The 27,825-nt window shown below is 44.3% G+C and overlaps 1 protein-coding gene across 3 annotated transcripts in view; it reads left to right on the plus strand.

Annotated features, from left to right (window-relative positions):
* The window catches only part of SHROOM3 (shroom family member 3), a 351,046-nt gene that overhangs the window by 165,134 nt on the left and 158,087 nt on the right, over nucleotides 1–27,825 (plus strand). For all 3 annotated transcript variants that reach the window (XM_069626325.1, XM_069626326.1, XM_069626327.1), the window contains exons 3-4: nucleotides 9,241–9,369; nucleotides 19,187–22,526. In XM_069626325.1, coding sequence (XP_069482426.1) covers nucleotides 9,311–9,369; nucleotides 19,187–22,526 — 3,399 coding nt within the window. In that variant the 5' untranslated portion in view covers nucleotides 9,241–9,310. The remainder of the gene's footprint in view (nucleotides 1–9,240; nucleotides 9,370–19,186; nucleotides 22,527–27,825) is intronic.

Genomic DNA, 27,825 nt, shown 5'->3' on the forward strand with positions numbered 1-27,825 from the left:
TGTTCGAAATGGGGGTGAGGGGTTTCACCCCAACCCCCCTTTTTATTTTTTTTAAACCCTTTTTTTAAATGCACGAAAGCAAATAAAATCATGTAAAATAAAAAATGACATATTCGAAATAAAAAAATTCGGCCATTTTTTTAAAAACATTTTTGTCATTTGACTTTTTGCAGTCGACATTATAACTGCACATCCCGGGGAAGCAATCGGCCTCATTGTTTGGAAAGTGTGCTATTGTTTGCGCTTATTAATATCTATCATGTGATTTATTTAGGACTGCACTTCCCATAATGGGCAGAGAAAGGAAAACTGAAGCTGCTGGCGTGTTTTTATGGAGTTTACCCCAACATTTCTAAAAAAAAAGGTTGAATGCACGTTTACTGTGCATTTGACCTGGTATAAAACATTGAAGCCCGTAATATCTAACAAGGGGAGTTGGGGTGTCCCTGCTCCCCTAGTTCGGTATTATGTGCTGCGAGCGTTGTGGGGGTGTCCCACGAATATGTTGAATGGACAACGGGGAGGAAAAAAAAACAAAATCCCCAAAACTTGAATTACAAAATGCGAACAAGTGGGCTTTGTAATATTGTAATATCGAGTTTTTGGGATTCGGTTTATAACGTTGATCCGTTTATATGTTGTCTGTTCTGGGATGAAATCAAACTTCTCCCCCTGTAGTTTGAAACCTATAATGCGGATTCATTATTTTTGTTTTATTTTTTTGTCTACAAACAGTAGTGCCCATGGATGGTTGACAAACAAAACTGTTCAAGGTACTGAGTGATTCATTGGAATATATGTTTTTCTAAATGTAAAGAAAAACAATGATGTACAGTGCGGGGTGTCCAGTACATGGGTGTGCTTAAAGGGTGGAGTGCAAGCGACCACTAACAATTCTACTTTTCACCATGGGGCCTGTGCTCACCCGTCTCTTTCAGCTACCTGCTTATGTGCCATAAGGCCAGGTTATGTCCAGTGCTGGCCTTAGGAAACAATGCTGTCTTTGTTTTCTCGGAGCCAAGTGTTCCTCTTTGCTTAAGTGTCTCCTATTCCAATACTGACTGTGGACTCCGTATGGTACGGGATCATGGATTAACCTCCTGCAAGGCTTCTGGTTCTGAATTGGTGTTGTCATCGCTTACCGTTTTGGAACAATATTGTACACTAGAAAACATCCACGTACACAACACTAATGCGTGTTTTGTCTCTTGTGCAGATAAACCTTTCTGTTCTGCCTATGCTCCAGCATTATCATGCCTGTTTCTGGAGCAGCAGCTGCTTCCACGAGCTGTTCTCGTCTTTATTATCAACACCTTGATTCTGCAACTTTGACAGGATAGGCGTAGAGTGAAATGTGTTGATTCTGTTGCATTTTTCCTCAGTTGCTGGCAGGGGTGGACTGGCCCATAGGGAACTCTGGAGATTTCCCGGTGGGCCTCTGCACCCTGGGCCTCTTTTCTGTGGTATTTCCAAATTTTCTCATAGGAAAAGCATTGGGCTTGCTGAAAAGGTGTCATACAGGGCCACTTTGAACTTTATTTCCAGGGCCTCTTTTGGTCCCCAGTAATTATTTCCAGGGCCTCTTTTAGTTCCCAGTCCAGCCCTGGTTGCTGGTACTTAAGGTGAGGGCTTGGTACAATGCTTTACTACTTCAGAGAAGGCTGTGCTCCTGTTAGAGGCTGCCACAATGGCAGAGGAATAAAGTGGCTTTGGCCTCGGTAATCAGAATCCTACTATTAGTTCTATAACCAAGATTCCAGGCGGATTATGGCCACTGCTCCTTTTCCCACCCGATGGTGTAATTCACTGGCTTATTGTGCACGTGCTGCACCTCCGCTTGATTGCTCTAGCCCCAGTAAGGTTGTTTTGGCCCCTGACATTTCTCCCACTCCATGGCGTTATCCAGTTGCAATCCTGCCTTTAAAACAATTCCCAGTGGCGGGAGGAGCGGAGTTGCTGTCCCTGAAGAAGAGGAACATGCCTTATGTTATTGTAGTGGGCCTCACAAATACTGTACCCCCTTATTCACCCTTTCAATGCCAATAGAAAATAAATGACATCCTCACAAATGGCAAGAACACAGCATACAGTAACGTCCCATAATATCAAACCTCTGTCACCATGGAAACGCTATGGCACCCTCACAAATGGGAAGAAGCGCAGTACTATACCGCTATACTGAACTCTTCCAATGCCAATAGAACACATACTATTTTACCACAGGAGAAGATACAGGAAAGAAACGAACCCTACAGCACAGGTAGCCCTCTGAGGGGGGAACGGCTGTGTTCTTCTTCAGAGGCACTGGACTTTACTTGGCCTTTGGGGGAGGGATTCTACTTTTGAATGCGTCCTTCTCATGGCAGCCAGCTCCTATGCCAACACTGGCATACTGTGGTCGATCTGTTGTAGAACGTGCTGATCAGTGCCGTTAACGGATCAGGCCTTGGCAAATACTGTGTTCAGACATAAACAAGGAGCAATGGTGCCATATGCAATCAGACCATTGTCATGGCGACAGAAGTTGGATCCTGTGAATTCTTTGCTTTTTCCTGTTTGAGGTGCCTCTATGCTGGGGGAGAGGGTCACTGTGTGGGCTGGTACACATTCTTCATGCATTGCAGCACAAAGTACCTTTTGGGTTCACAGAGGGTGTAGCGCTTGGCAGTCAGTTTGGTAGGAATCAATCAGGGAGAGGGTCTTGCGGTGAGGAGCGGTTTTTAATAAGCTTTTGCTGTCACCCGTCCAGAAGTTTGGGAGAGGAGTTATCCGAGAAGGGCCGACTCCCAGGGGTAAGGTTGCCATTTGTTCCCAATTCTCGGGACCTGTTGCCAACATTCATTTTCCCAGTGACAGTGGGACTATACTGTACTGTATGGGAATATTTTGGAAGGTAGTTTTTGCTGAATGTTAATTAAACCTGGACTATGCAGACATTGACCAAAATAAATACTTGCACTGGGATTGTGCAGATGGTGCTATGTATTGGACTATTCTGAATGTTGAGTGATACTGGGACTATTGTGCTATTTCCTGGCACCTGACTAGCTCAATCATTCGTCTATGTTATGGTACCTTTCACCGGAATGGAGCCGTGTGTTTATATCGGTATGAACAACACTTAGAATATAAAAACTGTTTGCTAGGATTTCATGCGAGACCCAGGAAAAAAAACATAATGTTGTCATTTCTGATTGTCTGAGTCGAACTGACATCACGTGACCCCAGTTGATTTCCCAGCGTGCGTCATGTCCACGAGTCCACCGGCATGACTGCAATAGACCGCCTGCGTGCTTGAAAGGACATTTTACCACACCTGCCTCCTCAGAAAGGAGTGTGTAAACAGTGGCATGCCCGCCCTGTGAAGTAGAGTACATGAAGCAGCCACACGGTTCAAAGAAACTCGGCTACATCAGCAGTTAAGATGGTGGACGTACTCTTCACTGGAGCCGGGCCCCATGCCATATCCTGTTCGGTTGCAGGACTCGAGTGTGCTACATTAATAAGGGAGTGTGAAGAAATATTTGGATATAAAAAACATTGATTACGGTGATATCATTTTTAGAATGACTTTATGTGAGACCGGGAACAAAATAATAGTGTCAAAGGTTGCAGGGTAATCAAACCAACCTCGCCCGGCCCCAGTGGAATGACGGTTTCCTGGACATGCGTCTTACCCACAAAACAAAACCAACATGGTGGGAATGACGCGTGCCTGAATGCCTACAATACTTGAAAAAAGTGTGCTGGTAAGTGTTGCGTCTGAGGCATGCAGGAGTGTCAATCTCAGCTGAGTGACAGAGAAGCAAATAGTGGGCAAATGACACAGTGTCTCAGAAGCCTGTGTTGGCCTTACGCTGCGTATAAGTGAGTACTTGCATTCTTATTCAAGTCTGTCATGCCTGTGGCACTACTTGCGTAATATCCCAAATCCTCTTCTTTCCGCATTTCTACATTACATATGTTCTGCATTTGTTTCTTCAGATCTGCTCTCCTGGCTTCCCGCTCCTTAGTCATATAGACTCGGTCTTAGAGTTAACAACACAATGGCTCTGTGTTGTCCTCCTCCTTCAATTCTTCTTAAGGAACAACATTCTCTAATTGTCAGCCGCGGTTGTTCATGCAAATGTGTCTGGCTACTCTCACCATATGACTGGCTTTTATAATTGGATCTTAGAAATCTATTCCAACTGAGGACTCTGCCTCCTGCATGTGCAAGATATTATTCTGACTTTAAGTATTTTCACAGACTTCTAAGCACTTCAATAATTCAAGACCACCACAAGACTTCTCAACGTCTGTTTTCCCCAGAGCCAGGTCTTGGCTTCTTAAGATTGTATGTAACAAGTGCTCTTGAAGACTCTTGACTCCTCTGTCAGCAATGACTTATCTTTACTTCTCCGTACCGCATGTGGAAAGTGCTTCTCTCAGCTTTTCAGCACCTCATCTGTCAAGTTATTGTCTTTCATGTTCAGGACTTCATGTAGCAAGTGCTTCTGTCTTATTCTCAGCACCTCATGTGACAAGTGCTCATCTTGGCTTCTCAGCACTTCATGTGGTAAGCAATTGTCACAACTGTTTAGCGCCTCCTGTGGTAAGTGCTTCCCATGGCTTTGTACCACCTGCTGTGGGAAGTGCTCCTTCTCAGCATTTCATATGGCATGTACTCTTGGCTTCCCTGCACCTCACGTGGGAAATGTTGATCACCTTATGTGGCAAGTGTTTCTCTCAACTTCTTAGGACTTCATGTGGCAAGGGCTTGTCACCTCTCTTCAGCACCTCATGTGGTAAGTGTTCTTCTCAGCATCTTAGCACTTCATGCGACAAGTTCTTGCCTCCCACTCGTCGTGACCTCATTTGGCAAGCGATATCGCATCACTTGGGCCTGTAACTTGGTCCAATGGCCATTACTCCCCGTCAAAACTAACCTGTTTTGTTTTTTACATAACGATAAAGATAATGGAGGAAGCCTGGAAATATCAAGGCATAGCTAAGGCAAATGAGGTATGCTTTCTAGTTATTGCATTTTTTAACACTTTCTAACATTACTCTACCCAGAAATAGAATTCTTCTGTGTTTTTATTTTACGTTCTCTTCGAAGTGTGTGTCTATCTATGTTGTCCAACTCCAGGCCTCGAGGGCCGGAATCCTGATAGATTTTCAGGATATCCCTCATTAATATTCATTAGCGAAATGGTGCATACATTATCATCATTATATGCACATTTATCTGATGAATATTAATGAAGGGAATGCTGAAAATCTGACATGGATCCGGACCTCGAGGCCTGGAGTTGGACAGCCCTAGCTGATAGTGGGGGAAGATGTACCTTTCCGAATAAAGAATGCTGATGTAACTGAGGCTCGACTGGCTTGGCTAATTAAGTCTGATAGAAGGGGGGAAGTCAGAACCGTGGGATAATGCTCTGCCGCTAAGCCAAACGTTGGGGAAAGGTCACTATCCCAAGTGATCCGGCCCTTCCTCTTGTCTTTAAGGCTGCTATCACATGGCTCTTTGCAACTAAAAAGTTGAGTAATTGATTTTAGGCTGCTGCTCAAGTCAGACTGTTAGGAATTAGATCAATTGGTGAGATTATAGACAGCAATACGGCATTCTGATGTGTCAAGTGATAATGTTGCTGTGAAAATGGCCGCCAGGTGGTGACATTTCCCTAAAAAGGCTCCCTCCAGACAATCAAACACTTCCCCAAATATTCTAGGATGGGAGGTAAGGATATATAATTATACTCCTCCTAGATTATTTGAGGAAAGAATTTGAGGTCAGGAAAAAAATTGCTTACCTGGTGACTTTTTCACAGCAACATTATCACATGGAACCCATTGTGATTGGCCAGTCAAGACCTGTAGTGGAATCATGTGTCAATGATGGATAAAGTGAGGGACCTATTTGTGGTGTTGCCGAAAACTCACATTGGATAATCAAATGGTAGAATTATCGTTGGTGTTTTATTGTATTGTGTTGCATTTCTAGAAAGTGTGACTTCTTCTTTTGGAATATTATTAAAGTCTAATTGATGTTTTGAATGTGAAAGGTGTGACACACTGAATTTTAAAGTGGTTATTAAATGGCACTAATTGTGTTTGTTATTTTTATTTACATTAACCAACTGACGTATACATTTTTTTTTGTGAACCCAAATTTGATTGATTGACTGATGGTATACAGATAAAAAGTTTGTGTGTTAGATTTCCATATAAACCATGCATGTTTTAAGCCCTTTTATCTCCCCTGCCTTCCGCCCTATATTGGGACCATAATATATACTGAGTCTAGAGAGAGAGCAAGCCAACCTACGGCCATTATTCTGCTGGGGCATAACGTCCTAAACGGTCTTTAGAAGCATGCTGCAAAAATGACAACCAGATCATATGAACCCATGTTGCAGATGAACATACATGATAGGCCAGGAAACCCCAGGCACTTCATGGATTTCATTGAATGGTCGCTTTTGCCTCTGGCCTTTGGAATACGCCGTCCTGCCGCCATCAATAACTTGGCAATTCCTGAAGATTACCTTCACTGTCTTTTCCAGGAATATAGCCCTAAAGATGAAAGGGGGGAATGGCTGCAATGGGATAACCCAGTATTCCAGTAATGTTGAATGGAATCTTGGAGCAGAACTTGCCGGAACTCCTAACATTCCCAACTAATAGGATAAGAGAAACCTTTATTCCCACGTCCCCTTCAACAGTGATCCGATCCGTTTGCCTGTTGTGCGTTTATGAATGAGGGTAGTAGTACCAGGTGAGTTTATATTGTACATCAAGGGCTTGAACTGAAACGGGGGTTTTCTGGATATTCTCCCTGATCAGTGTTGCCATTTCTATACCCAAATCCCTCTGCCAGGGTGTAGCATAGTCAGTGGAGTAACTTTGCTGAAAATGTTGGGGGGGGCATACCATCTAAATGAAAGGGGTCCCTGCCAAATGAGTGGGACGAAGTGGTGTGCCACAAAAGCTGGGGGGGGGGGGGGCACCCTTGTCCCCCCCACCCCTAAAATGTATCCCATGAACATAGTATGTATTTGTCGGGATCGGAATGCAGATTTTGTAATAAGAATATTATGCATATAGTTTGCAGAAAAAGCTCTTATTTGAGCTTGCTTTCCTAGAGAACTTTCTCGAAGATGGCCATATACACAGTGTTTAATGTTAAAGTGGGTTGACAGTTTGTCATTATGAAGCCTTTATACATTTACACCAGGAATGATCGAAGAATAGAATTTGCAGCAGTAAATTAATGTCACGCGCCCGATAAATGATACTGGGAAGTCCTGCGTACCGTGCTCGCAAATGAGGGTGTTTGTGTCTTGAAGAATGTTTGTTTTGGGGTAGGCGTTGACCCAGCCCAGATAGTAGTACGGATTTAATATAAAGGATCTAAAAGCAGCTTCGGGCCATCCTGCGTCACCGCATACGCGTACGTGGCGAGCAGCAAATCTCGCGTTCACATGGGCGCCAGCCACGCGTCCATAATATATGGCCCTCTAGGTGTGTCCTCCTGCTAATTTACATCTATTTTCAAACTAGGGCTCTGGCCTGACCCCTCCTCTCGGGCCAGTGCCGGCCACGAGCCCACCGGGTGCTCCCCGGCTCTGACTCTGCGAAAGCGTTACAAATAGCTTGCTCTTAATTTCAACATCTGCAGATATTTTTCTTGTTATGTGGGTCAGCTTTCAGCTCTCATACTGTACAGACTCCGCTCCTCCTCTGTAATGCGTTTACATGTAATCAAGCCAGGCCTGCTACTCTGCTTGGAGGTCGGGCAACAGTACTACATTATCAAAGAGTCCCAATTTGAACCAAATTTGGAAAATGCTGCCCTGCGCAAAGAGTGCCTTGCTGCTTGTGCTGCAGGCGGGAGCCCGGCTCCCCAGTGCCATGTTCGTTCACTGTTGATTCCATGTTCGTTCAGTGTTCCATGAAAATAGAAAATAGCAATATTATTCGTTAGTTAACATTCTGCAAGGGATATAATGCTGCACGGCCCCGGAACAGTACATACACATTTGCAGTGGTATTCAAACTTTTGTGATGCTGACCACCCCGGAGGCCTCCCTTGCTACCCCTGTCGTCTCCCTTGCTAAAGAAAAATGGACAAATCTTTTTTCTCTCTTTTTTTAAATAAATGAAATTGAGGCTCCTGGCCTGTGGCCACCAGCAGGTGGTTCTCTGTTTCTAGAGTGGCTGGTTTTCTGCTAGCTATAGCCGTAAAGATAGCTCAGTGGGTTGAGCGCTCGCTGATGGAATGTGAATGTGTTCTGCAGGCTGCAGGTTGGACTCCCAGCAATATCAACTCAGCTTTTCATCTCATCCTGCTGAGGTTAATAAATGAGTACCAACACAGGTTGGGTAATATTGTACGTATATTTGTGCTATATTAAGCGCTTAAGTGTAAGTGCTACATAATAACACATCATTATCATTTGTCCTTGGACGTCTGCTTGCATTCACAGTAATTTGATAATATGGGCCTATATGCGCTGATATTGATACATATGGTGATCCATTCTTGTATAAATGTATATCACTTTACAGTGATATCGTAACCATATTTTTCATAGTGTACTTAGAAACAATGCTATGTGATGCCACTTCTTGTTTTGTCAAGCGGTGAAAGGTTGTGTCCCATTGCTTCCCGTGATGTCACTTTGGGGTGGGATAAAATTACATCACTTCCTGTTATGTCATCGTAGGTCAAGGGTCGTGTGATGTCACTTCCGCTAACCCTGGCATTTTGGTGAAATTACGTTCCTGCTCCACTCTCTCTCTGCAGTAATGTTATCCACCCACATACTCCCCTTTCTAAGCCCCCCTCTTTGTGCAGCCATTTCCTGGGCTCGGCCCGTAGAGCCAGGCCTGACCTGAACCTGCTGAGCTATTTTAACAGCTTACATCAACATGAAAATCACTTGCAGGCACAGAAACTGTAATTGTAGTCAGGCAGAGTGGATGGAGATGGCGGAAAGAAGGATTCCCTTCCGTGCCTCCACTATGCCTGACAAAACCGGCAAACTCTCAGAGGGTTAGATTATAAAACCATGCATGCATCATTTCCGCCTCGTTAAGCCCTTCATTTAACACTCGCAGGATTGGAAAATGGCTCCCAACGTGTTTTTGATTGATGACCCTGTCGCTGTTAGTGTTTATACAAATCACTTAGAAAAGAAGAGCGAGTGTTGTCATCATCTTGACCCTTTCCCCCCTCTTTCCACGCAGAAGTGAACTAGTTCGCCCGCCTCACTCCTGACATTCACCCAAGTTCCTGGAGAGCCACCAAGATCCCAGCATGATGCAAATATCCCAGGGCACGCTTGGGACGCCTTGGCACCAAACCTACCATTCCAGGTAAGAAAGAAAGGAATTCTTTTCTAAAGATAAGATGCTGCATGTTTTTAGTCAGAAAAAGGTTTCTGCGTGGTTAGTCCTGCCTGAAGCATGCCAATCCAGTTGCAGTTTGACTGACGCAGAGTGTGTGATTCCCTCCTGCCTGGTGCCTTTATACTACACATGTGTGGGAACGCTGCCCCCTGCTGGCTAGGCCTGCGATATATCCAAAGGAGCTTAACAATTCGGGTCCAGGGGACTATGTGACTGGGCCTATGCCTCCTGTTTATGCCTGAAGCATCCACCTGCCAATCTGGCTTCCCCTGCTGGCCGAAAGGGGGCAGTAGAACGTGTTGGAGCAGGGCACTGGAAGAAAGCTCTGGACTAGGGCTGGTCAACCTGCGATACACTTTCCTATTATTATTTTTTTTTTAAGTCTTCATTGATTTCTAACGGCATTTCAGTTTCCCCTTGTGATCAAATAGTGGTAAGCGTGCCAGAAACCCTCTCATAGAAAGCAGAAAGGAGGATGAATGGGTTTGGCTGGTAGGTGGTAATCTCTTGTATGCCATTTGCTGCACATGGCTTCGCTTTTAAAAAGCAAATGAAGATTCTTTTGGTATCTGAACTACTTTTTTTTCCCCAGGGGAGCACGAGGGTGGAAGATTGTGAGGATAAAGGTTAATAGTAAGTTAGTTGTTCAGGCTCTAGAATTGGAGACCGGGCTTTTAATTTTGCACAAAATAAAACTTCCTAAGGTTTTCTTCGTGTTTCCAAGTAAAATGAACAATGTTTGATGGCAAATAGTGGGGATTCAGCTCACATGGACATCCGGATCAGATCCCTGGTCTGCTCCCAGAGGAGAGCAGAACACGCTTTGGAGGTAGTAAGCCTGTAAGTGACTAGAGTGAAAGGACAGGGAAGGTGGTTTTGGACCATTAGAGCTTTCGTTGTCGACTGGAAATTCACCTCCACTGGCTTTGTGGGGGGCAAGCCTTATTGCTAAGAATCTCCTACCAATGTCAGCACCAGTAGGGGTACTGATGCGATGTGCCTAGCTTCTAACCCCAAAGGTAGGCCTTTGAGGGCCTTGCCCCCTTCCAGGCTTCGAGCCTTCAGTCACAGGTTGCTAGAAAGCAAGGTCTACAAACAGCTTGTAGGCCAACATAGTTTCCCAATGCTTCGTGTCCATAGCGTGCAGCTACCTGCGTTGGCAATAAAAGGATGCCACTTTATGGCCTACAGCCGAAATTACATTCAAATTGTACTTGTCTTTGTCTCACTGGTTGAAAGCTTTTCACATCTGGCCACACGTGGTCAGTCACCTGACGTGTCTCCACGTGGCTGGTTCCTGGTTGGTTGCACATGGCCAGCCACCGGAGAGCGCTGTGCCCAGCTGATTTGTGGAATTCCTATAACCAGTGCAAAGATAGTATAAATGTGACCGAGGCGGGTTAATCAGGGCTTTGGTTGCTAACTTGCTGGATGAGTTAACATCTGTCCTTTTTCGGTCTGAAACATTTATTTATTTCATTTGTAAAGTGGACATACAACCCGGAGGCATTGAGGCGCTGTTGCAGGTACAAGTCAAAAGTGGCACACCTAGTCTAACAATAAAGTATTAGTAGCAGAGACCAGTAAAATTACATTGGTTGCCTTGAGACATAGCGTTCTCATACATATCGGACGTACTGTTCATACTGAGGTAAAGTATAGAAAAAGCTGCTGACGTGATGGGAGAGTGGGCGTGTTAGGAGTAGAGCTGTGGTTTGAGGGCTTTGCGAAAGATCCAGTAGGATTTCTCAGCCCTTGGAGACGAGGGGAGGTCCATATGGGGTTCCTGAAGACTCACCAAAGGATTTTCTTTTATTTCGGACAAGACTGTTGGGATCTGTTATTAGTTTCCAGTTTGAGATGGGTTTCATCCTGTAATTATTTTAGAGGTTTGTTTTTTTCTCCCTTTTTACCATCCATAACAGGAACCACGACTTGCAATTTGGTTGGAACTTGGACTTGAAGCTGAATTAGGGGAATTTCAGAAAATCCTGGAGTTCAGTTAGTACAAAAGCACATCTGTGAAAACTATCTGAACATTGTGTTTGATTCTATTGTCACTGAAGCCCTGTGTTGAGTTGTGATGATTTTCGACCCTGTAAGTTGGGGGGCTTCATTGTAGCATTTAGGAACTCTTTAGCTTGCAACGATATTTTTGCCAATAACAAAAGATGAATGCTTCCTCTCTGAAGAAAAATGCAAGATCAACAATATTTTGTAATGGTTTGCTTAATGTGAGTAAGGTCTTTTGCTTAACAATATAAGAAACTGACTACTGATTATTTGGGTTTGTACTTTGTTGGTGTATGCATTGTGTCTGTCAGAGAATACACTGTCCAACTGGTTGATGCCCTGACAGAAAGCCAAGCTCACTGATGTTATCTCTCCTGAACTCAATGCACACAACAACAACAACCTGTTGGTGCTAAACCTGTGGAGTTAATTGCTGTTGTGGGGCTGCATTCTAACATTCACATTTATCACATCATGGGTAGATTCTGTTAAGCCTAATTATCATATCATGGGTAGATTCTGTTAAGCCTAATTATCATATCATGGTCATATTATATCATGCCCAGCTAAGCAAAGCATGGGTAGCGTATATTATTCCAGTGTGACCATTTTCATTATGCCCAGTTCAATACAACAGCCTTTTAACATTAATTCCAGACACTGCAACATGGCCGCTGTACCTTAGGCTCAGTTAGAAAATACAAATCAGGTTCTGTTATGGCAAATAAATTTAGCACAATGTGGTTGGATTCCATTATCCCCAGTTGTCACTGCGTGGTCAGTTCTAATTACTCTCCATAGCTTTAGCACAATCCTGAGTCGAGTCTGTTATGATCAGTTAGAAAAACAATACCTGCTCCAAGTACACCTTGTTAGGAATATTTATGCGGGAACAATCAGTAAAGGGAGTTCAGTCCCACTCAATCAAAAGCACCACACCAATATTCCTTTCTATGTTAAATCTGGCCGTGTCTGTGATGCATATAGAACCACATAGGTCGCTTAACCCCTGTGCCACAGATAATCCAAGAATCATGCTGGTGTATAGGAAGAATATACTTTTTTTTACAGAACAGAAAAATTAATATTTGTACAAAATCAGAGATTCCACCACCTCACTCTGTGGCCCAATTGCTTTCTTTCCTAATCCTTCATTTTTTTTCTCACAAGTTGAAAACACTAGTTGGTTCAGGATAACACAGATCACAAACTCTTTAGCCCCACAATATGCACAGTCAACACTCTGCCTGGGGTTTACTTTTAATAGCATGTAGCACCTTGAAACATGACAATATCATAAACCAGACACTCTACTTTATATAAAGTTTAATTTAAATAATATGCAACACTTTTTTTTCTACTGGCAAGAACGATTTCACACAAACAGCGCTTTATCTTTTTAATCTCCTTGCATACTTGGAAATGCTACCTTAATCACAGGTAAAAAGAATTTTGATTGGAGCTGCGCTCTTAGCAATTTAGCAACTTTTAATTTATATTTGAAACCCTTTTTCTTTCAACACTATGGAAGGCAAAATCTCCTTTCTCTCAGGAGCCACTTTCTCACTTTGAGTAGAAAGTGTACCTTTAAATCAGTGACTTCCCTCTGTTTAACTTTGGGAAGACACTGTTCTGTCCCAGCACACAAAAACCCAGGTATTCAGTTGATCATGTGGAACCCCTCTGCTTTATGGCAGGGTTAAGAGGAATGGGGAGCATTTTTGAAGTTGGCAAAAAATAAATGGGAGTACCCAATTACTTAACAGACTATATTTTATCCACACTGGAAGAGCTATTGTTAATTTCGAATTTCAACAAAATCACCCTGTGTAATTCGGCTATGTGGGAATTAATTCAATTATTGTTTATTAAAATCACTAAGGATCTACTTTGTGCCCACCCAATCAATGGGCAAACTATCAATAAAACAGATCCCCCACCTGAATTGGTTTGGTTGTATAAGTTTACTTACATAAATATCTCTGGGTTTGCGCTCAGGAAAAAGGACAAACGCAGGTGATCTTTCAGGTACAGGACAGGGGCCATCAGACTCCAACATCAGTCAAGGATATTCTCCAGGCTTAATCCCTCTATTTTGCCTCTCCTTGGCTTCACCTTTAAAAACTCAACACTGACCCCTCTGCGGCCAGGCCCGCGCAGGCAAAGGTCACAGTGTTGTGTGCCTCTCATGCAGTGTCTACAGGATTTCACAGGAGGCCCACCTTGGACGCCTCTCCACCTGCAACTCCTTATCTTTTGCCATCCATCAAGGCCAGTGATGCCTACTTGGTTCTTGCCGGGCTGGGAAGGCCAACTGCCTGACCAGTGAATAAAGTATACACCCACATCCGCTTATACTATTTCTCCCTTCTTACTGTTTGCAAGTGTGTGAACACCATTTTCTCTACCCAGGACTTCCCCCTAGAACTCATATCCATGTCTATCTTCCAATGGCCTTAGAATGCCAGTCCTGTAACCACTTTTTGCAAAACTATAAATTGCAAACTCAGCCTCCAAGACCCTGCACAACCAATGTAGCTCCCAGCCCCAGTCGGTGCGGCTTTTCTTGATGGTACGCCTTCCGTGACACTATACTTTCCAAATGTAGCCTCTTGGGCCTCACACAACTGATGTAGCCCCCAGCACCACAGAGCGTGCGCCTGTGACCTATTGTACTACTGTTCCCCATATTGGCCTTGCTGTGATCCCGCACACACAAAGTGCTTTAATATGGACCCAGTAAGTCGGATATGTCTTGTAAGATACTTCCGTAAACATTTCTCACTGTCAGTACCTCAACTGTCTTGTAACTCTGTAACTTGCAACCAACTTGCAGCTCTGTAACTTGTCACCGTCTTTCAACTGTGTAACTTATATCCATCTTGTCATTGTAACTAACATCTAGATGCCTCAGAGCTTGGTGCGCTGCTATAAAGGCGGAAATAAAATAAATAGATCCCAGCATTTGTCCCCTCTCCTGGTTTCCTCCAGCAATCTTATCAGCAGTTCCAACACAGGTAATTTCAGGGAGTCTCCCTGATTTCCATTGCAGGAGTCTCCTAATGAATCTTTCACCACTCCCACAAAAATGCCTAAATTATCAAATGCCAGCTTATTGGCTCTTGACAGGGATTGGATGGACAACTATTGTCCATCCCCTTTCCCAAGGCCGGCCCTCTGTTCTTTGATTGGCTGGTTCAGTTACCAAGTTCAAATTTTGGGAGAGACAAGTCCTCCCACTTAAAATAACATTTTTACACATTTCAAGTTTGCACTTAAAAACTCTTAACATGGCAAATATTTTGAATTTATAGTTAAACATATCTATATATATATCTATATCTATATATATATATATGCTGACCTGAAGCCCATTTTGGGTAAGCGCCCGACTATGACTTACAAACGTGCTCCTTCTTTAAGGGACAAACTTGTTTCTAGTTTTCTACCTCCTATGGGCAAGATTCAGCGTTCCAATACATGGCTTCCAGCCTCTCATACAGGATTCACTAAGTGTATGAAATGTAAAGCATGTGCCCATGCTGTTGTCAAGAAATTTTTCCTGCATCCTGTCGCACAAATTCAGCAGATGATACGTCATTCTATCAATTGTGACACAAATTTTGTTGTTTATGTGCTTTTGTGCCCTTGTGGACGTTGGTATGTGGGCAGTACTACCTGTAAACTAAAACTCAGAATTCTGCAACATCTGAGAGCCATCAAGAATTCTGATCCGACATATCCTATGGCCAAGCATTTTAAATCTGTACACAACAATGATGCTAACTTGTTAACATTTTTCGCTGTGGCACATGTACCCCCTCATCCTAGGGGCGGTGATCGTATTTTGAGGCTGAGACAACTCGAAACCAGATTTATCTTGGATCTTGACACCAAATTTCCCAGAGGTCACAATGTAGACGAGGAATTGTATACCTTTTTGGGAACCTAATTTTGTTCCCATGTGTATTTTTCATTTTCATTACTGCTTTTTCTTGGTCATTTATGCTTTGTTTTCCATTGTTGGGGCTATCTTGTTTTTCTGGTTTATCACTTTTGTATTTTTGGATTCCTGTTCTTTCTTCGATGGTTTATCCGCAGGTATTGACTGATCTTTTTCTGTTTTTGCACTTATGCTTATTATTTTGTCTTACCTGTCTGTTTTAGCTGATTATTTTGCAATAGGGGGAGCGTTTTCTCAATTATGTTTGGTTTATTTTGGAGATTTAACTGTAGCCCTTTGCTTTAGTTATTTGAGTCATTCCTATTATTTTCTGATATTGCTTTCCATAATCTTTCAATGTTTTGAAATTTTTGTCCTAGTCTACTGTATGTTCTGGATCTGTCATATTACGTTTGTGTCTTCAGCTTTAGATACTTTGACATCATGGTTTGCACTTGCACTTTGATGACTTAGCTGCTAATCTTTGCAAATTTGCACAGCCTATTAGATCGATGCACTAGCACTTTATTTCTTCCTCCACTTTGGAGGTTGGATAGGCATACTGTTGCCCTGCTGCTTTATTTTGCTTATTTGCACTATATAATCGACATTTAATGTTTGAGCTGCTATTTTTGCTGTTTGCACTAACAAATACTTTGCTGGCTGTATTATCCTGCTGCTAAATTTTAATATTTAGGTTCAGTTCTACTGTTTTTAACCTGATTTTACATCTAATCGTGGTTGACTAGTTTTATTGTCATTGCATTGTCTAATATTTTTATTGTTGGGAATTACTTTTTTCACTAGGCTGACTATGAAAAATGATCTGTGACTGCATGAGGTTGAAGTTTCGATCAAGGGTTTCCCTTGATTTATTATTATAACAGTTATCAACCCGCAATTTACCATACAGTGATTTAATTTAATAGGCTATGTTCTCCCAAAATCACTGCTTGCTGTATGACCTATGATTCCTGAGAAAATGAACAAAATATGATTGTCCAGCTAAACTAATGGCAAGCTCTACACATATGTGCATATTTTGGCATGAGATCTGGACATATGCTGTCTTTGTTGGTTTTGCCTGCAATCAATCTATTAGCATATCTTCTACCAGGGCTAATAGATAATGTGTTGCTTATCTTTGAGAGCAGGCCCCAACCCATCATATATTCCTTCTTGGTCACCGTTATGTCTTCAAATGATGGCAGTCAATGATAGAAGGCAGGGGGATGGTCACTGTTTGAGTGTTCTGAACAGAAACTGACGCCACGTCTCCTAAACAGAAACTGAAGTGACTTCTCCTGAACAGAAACTGAGGCATTTACACGTTACAATATCTTTTACACAGGAGGCATTTTAATACTTGACCTCAAATCTTATGCATATTTCTCCTGCAACATGGCATCAATGTTCATTAAATTAAACTTTATATTAAACTGGCACAGACACTGGAGTTTCACTGTTAAACAGTTTGTTTCAATCGCAGATGCAAATGTCGTATTCACTCATAAAGCACACTTAATGTTAGTCTTCCTTCATGCAGTTTCTTTCAAAAGTTGTGACAAGCCTCCCATTTCCTCATGTATGCCTTTAAATGTTACTTCGGCAGTGTTATTTCATTTTCCATTTTCCTGGTTTCAAGCTTCAGCATGCACACATTTTCCCTAGTCTGTTTTTATCAAAGGAAACAGCGTTTTCTTGTTTTGCAGTTTGAAAATGAATTGCTGGCCTGTCAGTCTGCCAGTCAAAATTGTGCTTTCACATTTCCAAGACGGTAGTTCTGCATTTTAGGCCCTTTTAATTTTATATCTCTGGAAACAGCATTTTTGAGGTTATGTCATCTCTCTGTGTTTTCAATGCTGTGCATTTTAGGCCCATTATAGCCAAATGCAGTTCCCTTTTTGTCAGGGGCTCACTTTGCAAGATCATTGTGTTCAGTTAAGTCTGTAGCACTTGTTTGCGTTATGACCATTCAGCATTATGAGGGCTGATTTCATAATGGCCATGCCCAGCTAAAATCGCAACTCCTAATACCATCATACTTGATTAGCAGTTCAAGGGCTGATTACGTTAGGTCTAGTTAAAACTGCAAATGCTGATTCCATTACATTCCGTTACTACCACAAAGCCTGTTCTTTTATGCACACTTAACACTGCAAGATCAAATCTCTATTTTGCCCAGTCATCACTCCAAGGCACGATTCCATTCCATTATTATTCCAGTTAGTATTGCATGGCCTGATTCCAATATACTAAGTCACCACTGTCTTCTACATTTTTAGCAGGGCAAGTCCTGCTTCCAGTATGTCAGTTTACAGGGCCTTTTTCCATCATGCACAAATTACTCCGCTCACCTCCCTAACCCCAGTCAAAGGGTTTGGTGTGTATTCCTGCACTCCTGGAGAAGTAATGATTTATCATTCACTAACGCTATTGAGGAGCCAGACACAACAGAGAAGTAGTTATTCCATAAACACCACAGCCCTCTGGCATCGCCTGTTTTAACAGCAAAGCTGGGCATGCAGGTGGAGCAAGAGGAGAACAAGGATATTGAACTAAAAGAGAGGTCTTGTATAGAAAAGGGGACCCGGGAAGAGCAGGGACATTGGTTTGGCATGCCCTAATACGTAGCCTCATTATGTTTCAATGTTACACACCACTTTTTGTTCGATAGGAAGGGTCTGCCCAGGCATGGACACTAGTGTACCTTTTCCCTGCACTCCCCATGCCCAGCCTTGCTTCCAGACCCTTCTGTCTTAATCAGTGAGTCTAACCAAGTAGGCATCGGCATGGATAGCATTGTAGGAGCCGGAATGATTGCTAGGGGGAGTGGCTATGCCTTGCTACTTCCCTACTGCTTTCAATCCAGCAGGACCTAGCTCCCTATCATTCCACAACCCGGGTGCTGTATGAAACCTTTCCAGGATATCAGGGAAATGCACTACTTTGATGCTTTGCGGAAGGGTACACAGAGCAAGCAGTGCTAGGGTGAGTAGATAATTGGCATCAATTCCAGTTGATGCCATTGGACAGTCATCTCAGCGCTGAAAACCGCTCGCTACTGGTGGCTTGCGTCACCAGTGATCCAAAGCAAAAATGAATATGCGGACTGGTTGCAAGCAGTTGAGCCCTTTCAATACATTTGTCAGATGCATTTAATAAAGACTGTGAAAATTAATTACTCGAAGATCCAAAAACTAAAGTAGCCAAAGTGAGTTTAAAGAAAAGTTGGATTTGGACTACTGCAATGTGAATGGGACTCTGGCAGTATATAGCTGCCTTGTCCTGTGGAGTCTGCAGAAATGACTGCACATACGCCATTCAAAGGGATTTCATGAATGTTTCTGTCTTGAATGTTTAACACTCGGATAGCAAACCCAATGTCTTAGATGCAGCTAGTTTCCAGGAAGATTGCCAAAGACGGTTCCCGGTCCATAAAAAGAAAGGAAATATTTAAAAAGGGGATTATAAACATAATGGCAAGGCACGTACACATCGTCTTGCTGGCTTTTTCATTTCTTTTGCATGTAGAATGTAGATCATAACTTGACAGTTTTTTGCACAGGTTTCACCATGCGTGTGTTCTGCTCTAGATTGTATTTTCTCTAATCCTTTGAATTATTGTGATCAAATTACTGCACAGGACTAAAGTGTGTTAGCAAACAGATGGGACACTGCACAGGAATCCCCCTTTCAGTCCAAATACGGTCCTTTTCAAACTCTGTCAAAACTAAACATGTTGCCTGCAAGTTGCATTTGCGAGCCAAGGCAAGCATTTCTTTCAAGCAATGGTACTCACTTCACCCTGTTTCTCTTTCCTTCTAGTTCCTCTACGAGTGACCTCTCCAGCTATGACCATGCTTACCTGAGGAGGAGTCCTGATCAGTACAGCTCGCGGGGCAGCATGGAAAGCCTGGACCACGTGCCCGCTGGATACCCCTGCCATCTTTCTCCCGCCAAATCCAGCAACAGCATCGACCAGCTTGCCCATCTCCACAACAAGCGAGACTCTGCCTACAGCTCTTTCTCGACCAACTCCAGCATCCCAGAATATCAGCTGCCGGCTTTCTGCAAGGAGCGCTCCTTTTCCATGGAAAACATGCACTCTCGTTGCAGCCCACATGAAAGGATGAAACAGGCAGATATCAAGTACATCAAGACGGTGTACGATGCACAGCGAGGTGTCTCTGAGGAATATGAGGTGCACTCTTCGTCGGTGCTTAAGAACCGCGAGGGCCAAAAGCAAGCTGATGGATGGACTTGTGGGCGATCCCAAGGGAAAGCTAGGATTATTGGAGTTCCTGCTTGGAATGCGCAGCACCAAAGCATGCCGCAGATGGACCATATTAATAAAGGAGCACCTTTGCCACCGGCTCGTAGTGATAGCTATGCAGCCATTAGGCATCGTGAAATAGCTAGCTCTGGCGTAAATCTGGATGGAAGTAAATCTTGCCTAATTGAGTCCAGAGGGCTTCGGCCACAACCATTGACTAACACTGCTTCTGACCTTGGGAAGCTGATGAAAGCTCCATTTGCTGAAGGGTACCTGCGGACAGTTTTAGAAACGAGCCCAGAGACCAGCCCCTCAAACAAGTCCAAGCCGAACTACTCACAAGCACCGCAGCCTGGACAACCCATGCTTCCTACCGGTGTTTATCCTGTACCTACCCTCGAGCCGCACTTTGCCCAGGTCCCACAGAATAATAATGTCATGCTTTACCCAGCTCTAGCCAAAGAAAGTGGCTATAAGCCCCCCACTCCTGTCCATTTAAACAAAGTCACAGCCTCCGAGCCATCCAGCAATCCAGCCTCTACACAGCAGACTATTAACAGTAGACTTACTGTTTCTTCTGATCTAGAAGGTGCCCCTAATTCTTTGGCAAAAGAGGATGCTACTCCGATATTTGCTGAGTACAGACTTCATTCAACGCCCAACCAAGAGGTTGCCACGTTTTCCTTAGGAAGGAGTAAATGTGAATTGTGTCCTCCTAACAAACAACTTCAATTAAGCAGGGAGATTACCAAGCAAACTGAGTATTCACTCTGCACGACACAACAAGCACCTCATATGCATCTAAGATCGGCAAGTGAAGGCAAAGTGCCCTCGCCAACTTCAGATCACTGGCGGTCGGAGGTACAGGAAGAAAGAGAGACAAACCGATGGCGGAGAGAAAGAGAATCACAAGATCGGACTTATTGGGCCTCTGGGAAGAGCAAGCAAGCCATTACTTCTTTACAAAGTAATCCAGACATGTGTAGTAGAACAAGCAGTGCAGAAGTGAAAGAGATAGAGGCTTGTGATGGACATTTGGCTGGCAAAGGGCCTTCAGATGGAAAGGGAGGGGAAGATTGCTGGCGACAAGCCGATATACAATCGCCTGATTTGGACAGGCAGGACATTACACAGCATAATGATGGAAGAGCCAGTACTCCACCACTGCACAATCCTCAGGCAAAGTATGACAAACCTTCTTCACCTGTGGACGGGAAAGCCCATGAGTTCAGCAGGAGTCGTCTGAGCTCTAGCAGCAGCCAGAGTTCCCAAGGCTTCCATTTTGGAAAACCAGAAGGGGGTAAAATGCGCTGCTCTGTACTGGAGAAGATCAGCAAGATAGAGCAGCGTGAGCAGGAAAGCCAGAGATCCCAGGGAACAGGTGGGTTACGCAACAGTTACAACAATGGGCTAAGCAGATCGAGCCAGTCTTCAAGTGCCCGGAGTTCTTTAAACAGCTTAGAGGACCTAAGAAGTAAGTTTGCTTTTCATGATCAGTCTCGTGTGAGCGAAAGAACAAGGTCAATGAGCACCACCACCTCTACAAAGACGTCGGTAAGACAACCTCAGCGCAGAACCGTGAGAGCCCGATCTGAGGAAGCACAAGGTCATCCTATGGAAGAAGCGCAATTGGGAAAACAGCATGGCAAGTGTGAGGTTTATGGTTTTGATTCACAGAAGACAGTGCAAGGAAGGACCGCTGATCTTCAAGAGATCAAAGGAGCACTGGGGAAAACTGATTATGACGACACAGAAGAACAGTGGAAAGATGGCGGCCAGGACCACTCTGAATCCCAACTAGATACTCAGTTTAACAGGACATACAGAAACAGCATCAAAGACGCTCAGTCAAAAGTCCTGCGGGCCACCTCATTCAGGCGCAAAGATCTTGACATTAGTCCACCCTTTGTGAACAAATCAAAAATGGGTATGCAGAGGCTAAACTCTGCACGTGATGGTGGCAAAACAGCAACGGCATCCCCTCATGTGCCAAAAGAAAGGCACAGTATCACGCCCACAGAGTCCAGCTCAGGCACCCTGGAGTATGCCAACAAAGTGGCCCGAATAGGAGGGCGAAAGCGAATGTCTGAGGAGAAAAAGAAGAGATCCTACTCCGAGCCAGAGAAGATGAATGAGGTAGGTGTCACCGACGGCGAGCAGCCACCCAACTGCAGTGACAAGAAAGGGATGCAGTTTACTTTCCCAGAGAACACTGTGGCAGACAGGCGCCGAATTTTTGAGAGAGATAATAAGACCTGCTCAACAATAAACCTGTCAAAGCCAGAACTTAAGCAGCTCCAACAGAATGCCCTTGCTGACTACATAGAACGTAAAACTGGGCGACGACCCACCTCTCAAGAGACGAGGTACCTGAAGGAGCGTTCTCAAAGCTCATACTTCCAAACAAACATACAGGACGATGAGAGCCTCTCGTCTGCCTCCAGTATGAATTCCCTTCAGGATCAAGCACTTTTCTCCCGCTGGCGAGATCCTGTTGACCAGCCCAGCATACAAGGCCGAGTCTCCTCTACGCTTCCACCAGGGCTTACGGGCTGCTTTGACCTAAACAGCTTTGAGCAGAAGACAGGAAGCCATGAGAGAAGATGCAGGAGCAGCTCCTTTGCAAATCTGAATGCAGCAGACAGGTATCCAGAGAAGAGCTCCAAACTGAAGCACAGCCAAAGCTCCCAAATAGACCACTATGAGCAACTTGGTCGTTCCCACTTCATGAACATGGAACGTCCTTTTGAGAAGCCTTCACCATCAAAAAATTCATCGAAAGGTTCGGTGAAGTCTGTTTCAGCAGAAGATTTGCTCGACAGATCGGATCATCGGACCTTCATGCTGCACGTGAGGTCTAGCTCCTCCCCTTCCACTGAAACACGAAGCCAGGTATGTACAACGCATGACTCTTCTTACTAGAGTGGCTTTGTTACTGTTTGGAACGCAGACAGATGAGCCATGGCATTGTTGCCTCGCTGCACTTTTCATTAAATTCTATCAAACGACAACTTTATCAATGCATTCGACTAAATGGAAATTAATCAGTGTGACGTTGCTTTCGTTCAGTAGGAAGCACTTCCAATGTTTCCAGGCAATGGGTGCACTTTGAATGTGTTCTGGAAAAGAACCACTGCTTGTGATGTTTTCACTCTCAGCTTTGACTCGATTAAATCTATAGTATCTGCTGTATCACCACAACTTAATGTATTTGTGGAGACAAGTACTTATATGTTAAACTCGGAAAAACACATCAGTAAAACCATGGTTCATCGGAACACACTTGTACATCAACATGCATTAAAAAGATATAAAAATACCGTGAGTACACAAAGATACGACTTGGAAGCAACAACTTCAGTGTTTAAATTACATTGTTTTTGAAACAGGAGAGGCAATCAGTAGTTGCATATATTATTTCCCCATGGTGGTTAAATGATATCTATTTGTATACATAATCCCTACAGAGGGGTAAAGGTAAGATTTTGAGGTCCAAGGTGCTAGCACATCAGAGGGACTAAAGAATGAAGGGTGCACCTGCACTGTCTTAAAGTTCTATTTCTCAAGGAGGGCGAGGGGGGGCGGGCTCAAGGTTTGCTTCTTTCTTGCTTTGTACTGGGCACAAAAAAAACCAAAAAGTGAGCACCAGTCTGCCAATTCATCTGGGCAGCAAGGGCACCAGCCCCCATACGCCTCTAGTACCTAAACACTGTGGAGTTTGTAAGTGAAAAAGCATTAAACGAAGGTGGGCTTCCAGTATTCTCCATGAGCATATTGTGGTTCCCTGTAATTATCTACCCAACTGGAAGGATACAATGGGCCTCATTACGAGTCTGCCGTTCCGGAAATAAGGGTGCCGGTAGCAACGTCCCGGCACCCAGTCCAGAGCGGCAGACTACAACTCTGCTTTCCTGGGCATGTGCGCCCGGCACGACTGACGCTCCAGAAAGCAGATTTGTCACGGAAGCACCAATTCCGGACTCCACGGGAATGGGGACTTCCCGAATCCGCCCCTTGATATCCCGGGTCGCCGGGACTTGTAATGTCCTGGTGGCACGGGATATCAGGTGGCGGATTCGGTGTTACGGGGACGGTGGAAATCCACTGGTAGCACAGGCGGGTTACTGCCGTTCTCATGATGAGCCCCAATGTAAGTTTGTACAAGATATAAGACGGCTTTGCAGCTTCTACTGTATCCCTCTTTTGAGCAAACACTTAGAAAACAGGCAATCTATAGATAGCCGCAGAGACTAAAACAGCTGAACATTTGTTTTAAAAAAATCTACTTTTACCAATTTATGTACACTTCTTAAATTCACCATCCTGTGAACATAAACGGAATCATGCCATTTAGCTACACAACGATAATCGATTGAGTCAGCATTGCTTTTTTTGCCCAAATTGCTAATTAGATGTATACTGTGATAATTCCTATAAAATCATACAAAAACGGGTGTAGGAGGATAGGGAAAATAAAAAGAAAATGGAAATGGGGCTTTTACATCAAACTTCATGCCGGAGTTCAGCCTCTAATCGCAGGAGCAGGTATCAAACCTAAGCTGCTCAGTGTTATCTTGCTTCCAAGACAAGCATGTTGCCCTTGTGCTATCCTCCCAGCCCGAGCAAGTTCCATTCACAGGTATTTTGCTCAAATCTATTGGTTGCATGACAAAATGATTGGCAGACCTGGAAATTCCAGCATACAGACTATCCCAGGGTTACTGGCTGCTTTTTGATATGTGCCCCACCCCACAGGGTTTGCAAACTTGACTCGAGATAGTCGTACTGCTTCCCATGTGTAATATGCCCCCTCTGCCTATGAAGGGTAATGCTTTCTTCTGTTGGGAGACCAGAGCCATAACTGTTTTATTCGTAGTATTTTCTTTGAGATCAGTTCCACTCGTGCTTTTAACATGGGCACCCAGAATTCACTGGGGGGACGCTGGCGGATGCGCCAATAAGACAGCATTCAGCACCAGAGGGCGCTGTGAATTCCTCGGATTGCTGTGGAATGAGGTGGGTTGCAGAATTGCCAATGACTGATTTCTGTGATTGGTGCTCGTAGGTAGGATTTTCTTAGTTTGCTGCCACTTTAACTGTTCTTGTCTGACACCGAGCGGGTACAAAGGGTTTGTTGTTACTACTCTCATGACCGAAAATAGATTATTTGTCTCTTTTCTTATTTCCCTATTGGGTACTGTTCCTTACAAATATGGACCTATATTGCATCAAAATTGAATCCCTGCGCAGACTTTCACTAACAGTGCAAGCTCGCCCTTTGCTGCTCTCTCTCTTTAGCGTTCTGCCCCACTCGCTTCATATCGCTCTCGGTTTGGCCCTTTGACCCTCCATCTCTTTCTCTCTACCTCTCCCTCTCCCTCTCTTCCTGTCTCCCTTTTTCCCTCTCCCTCCTTCTCTCTTCCCCTACTCTCTCTCTCTCTCCCTCTCTCTGTCTCTCTCTCTTTCTCTCTCTGTCTCTCTCTCTCTTTCTCTGTCTCTCTCTCTCTCTCTCTCTCTCTGTCTCTCTCTCTCTCTCTCTCCCTCTCTGTCTCTCTCTCCCTCTCTCTGTCTCTCTCTCTCTCTGTCTCTCTCTCTCCCTCTCTCTCTTTCTCGGCCATGAGACATCAGGCAGAGGATATTGGCAAACGGAACATGCCCAAGATCGCCTAGAGATTTGCCACTCATCAACGTCCCAGGAACCAATATTACATACACAGGTTGTGCAAGATAAACATTTGATTACCAATCTACCAAAAAGGGATGCGGGATAATAACTCGGATAATAACTCAGAAACTCCTTCTGATTACACTGACCTGCAGCGTGCACTTTTTGCACAATTTGCACAATTGCTCTTACAGTTACCCCATGCACTAAGTCCGCATAAGGGAAAAACAGTGTCAGGGTCTGTGAGTCAACCATTTCGATGCTATTGTTAAAGGTAACTTAAAGCATAAGAAATACCACTTAGATTGGTGGCTGTGCCCACAGAACCTGGCGATGAATGATGGGGAAACAAAACGCTGGGACACAAGATAGGGAGCAAAGTAGGAATCACTGTTGTAAAGCAGACGGGAAACACAAGCAAGCATACAACTACATCCAGAGACACAACATCCAATAAAGAGGGAGCCATGGGAGCAGAAGAGGAAAAAAGAGCCAACCCACTGCCTCCTGGAAAATACAGAAGAAACTTACACGATGCACCTCCTCTCCGAACGTGGGAGGAAAGGTGAGGGAAAGCAGAGGTCCTCTGAAAGCAGAGTGCCCTCAGGAAACAGGGGTGCTCTTCAGATCCCTGCCGGGTAGAGACTAGCATGCGCTGCACATCTTTAGCAAGACGGTACACCAACAGCGCTGACTTAAGAACCAGAGGTGCTAACACAAATATCCACAAGAGGGATGACAACACTGCCGAGTACAGAAAGCATGGCATTCAGGAACAAAAGGGGCTCCCACAACAGGGAAACGTGCTGCGCATTGCTGGACTGGGGCAACGCGAGGCTTTCAAATCCCCTGATGATTACCTGCCCTGCGTGTGGTCAATTGCTGGCCTCTGCCACCCATAACGGGTTTGCTTTGCCTATTTTGCCCACTGTTGGCCTGCAAGGGTAGTGATGAAGTTGTTGGCCGGGTGTGCAGAGTCTAGCATGTCCTCTTTAGAATAAAACGTGCACTAGCTGGCAACATCCCGAAATGCACTTCTAGGACCTTTAAATCACTACAGCCATGTGTCATGTGTTCTCCAGGTAAACTCAAATGCTGGAAAGGCCCCTAGAGATGGGAATGAGGGCAACCGGGGCGAACTGTGACAACCTCTTTCCCTGTATGCCTCCTTCCATGCTCTATTTGTATTTGTATCTTGTATTTTATTTAGATAGTGCACCAGGCCCAAGGACACCCGGGCGCATCATTTAGTTACAGGCATGGTAAAAAAAAACATTAGAATAGAGTATACATATATACAAATTATACAGCATGTAATTACAGGCATGGTAAAATAAGACAGTTGAATGAAATATACATAGAGGGCCATTTATACAGGGAGTATGTAATGTGAAAGAGCGGGTGATGGCAGTGAGTCAGTGACGCAGTTTTAGAGACCCTGTACGTTATGAGATTGGAGTCATGACGAGTCCTGGGCAGACAACCAGGCTGAAGCTTTGCGCTTGAAGGCCGGGAACGAAGTTTCTGCTCTAAGTGGATTAGGTAGCGAGTTCCACAGCTCTGCTGCTAGGACTGGGAAGCTGCGTCCACCAGATCTTTGCAAGTTGAAGCGTGGGACAGAGAGACAGTTGGTTTGGGCACTTCTGTGGGGTCTCGCAGTGGTGTGTAGTGCGAATCTACTGGCTAGGTAACTAGGGGCTTGGTTGGCAAGGCTTTTGTGTGTAAGGGCGAGTGCTTTGATGGAGACTCTTTGGGAGACTGAGAGCCAGCGAAGGCTTCGTCTGGAGTCAGAAATGTGGAGGTCCCTAGGGATATTGAGCCCCGCTCTGATAGCGTTATTTTGGATGATTTGAAGTTTATTCATATTGCATTGGTTAGTCCCCAGATAGAGAGCATTGCAATAATCAACTTTGGATAGGACCAAGGTCCTGGCTAGTGTGGTACAGCTGGCTGGTGAGAGGAAGGGGCGGAAAGCTGTGATGAGCTTGCAAGTGTATGAAGCCGATGATGATACTGCGTTGGTTTGTCTGGATAGGGAGAGAGTGGAGTCGATGTAGATACCAAGCGTTTTTGTGTCCTTGGCCACTTTGATGGTGTTGTCATCAATGGTGAAGGCTTTAAACAAGGGGTCAAGTTTGTTAAGACTTTGGTGGGAGCCAAGGATGATGTGCTCCGTCTTGTCACCATTTAAGCACACTACTGAGTCATTGTCTCTCCACGACATCTGGTGGGCGGACTGTTCAGGATCGCTAAAGATGTGGCCTCATTCTGGTCTAGTAGATGGTGCTCAATTGGTGTGGCCTTAAACGGGCACGTGTGTACTGGTTATCATTGCGGGCTGCATTGCCCAGCTTCTAGAGTGAATCTCACCGATTGTGGGACTGGTTGCCTCTGATGTCTAAGCACCCAGAGGGCAGATGCTGTGTGTTGTCTGTTAATGGCCTGTTTCAGATGTTGAACCGGATGTTTCCCTCCATTCTGGTCTGCTCTGGTGTGCGTCATGGAGTCCACCTTGTCCTGGTTTAC

Source organism: Ambystoma mexicanum, chromosome 6p (assembly GCF_040938575.1).
Source record: "Ambystoma mexicanum isolate Mex_15411 chromosome 6p, UKY_AmexF1_1, whole genome shotgun sequence".
NCBI lineage: Eukaryota > Metazoa > Chordata > Amphibia > Caudata > Ambystomatidae > Ambystoma > Ambystoma mexicanum.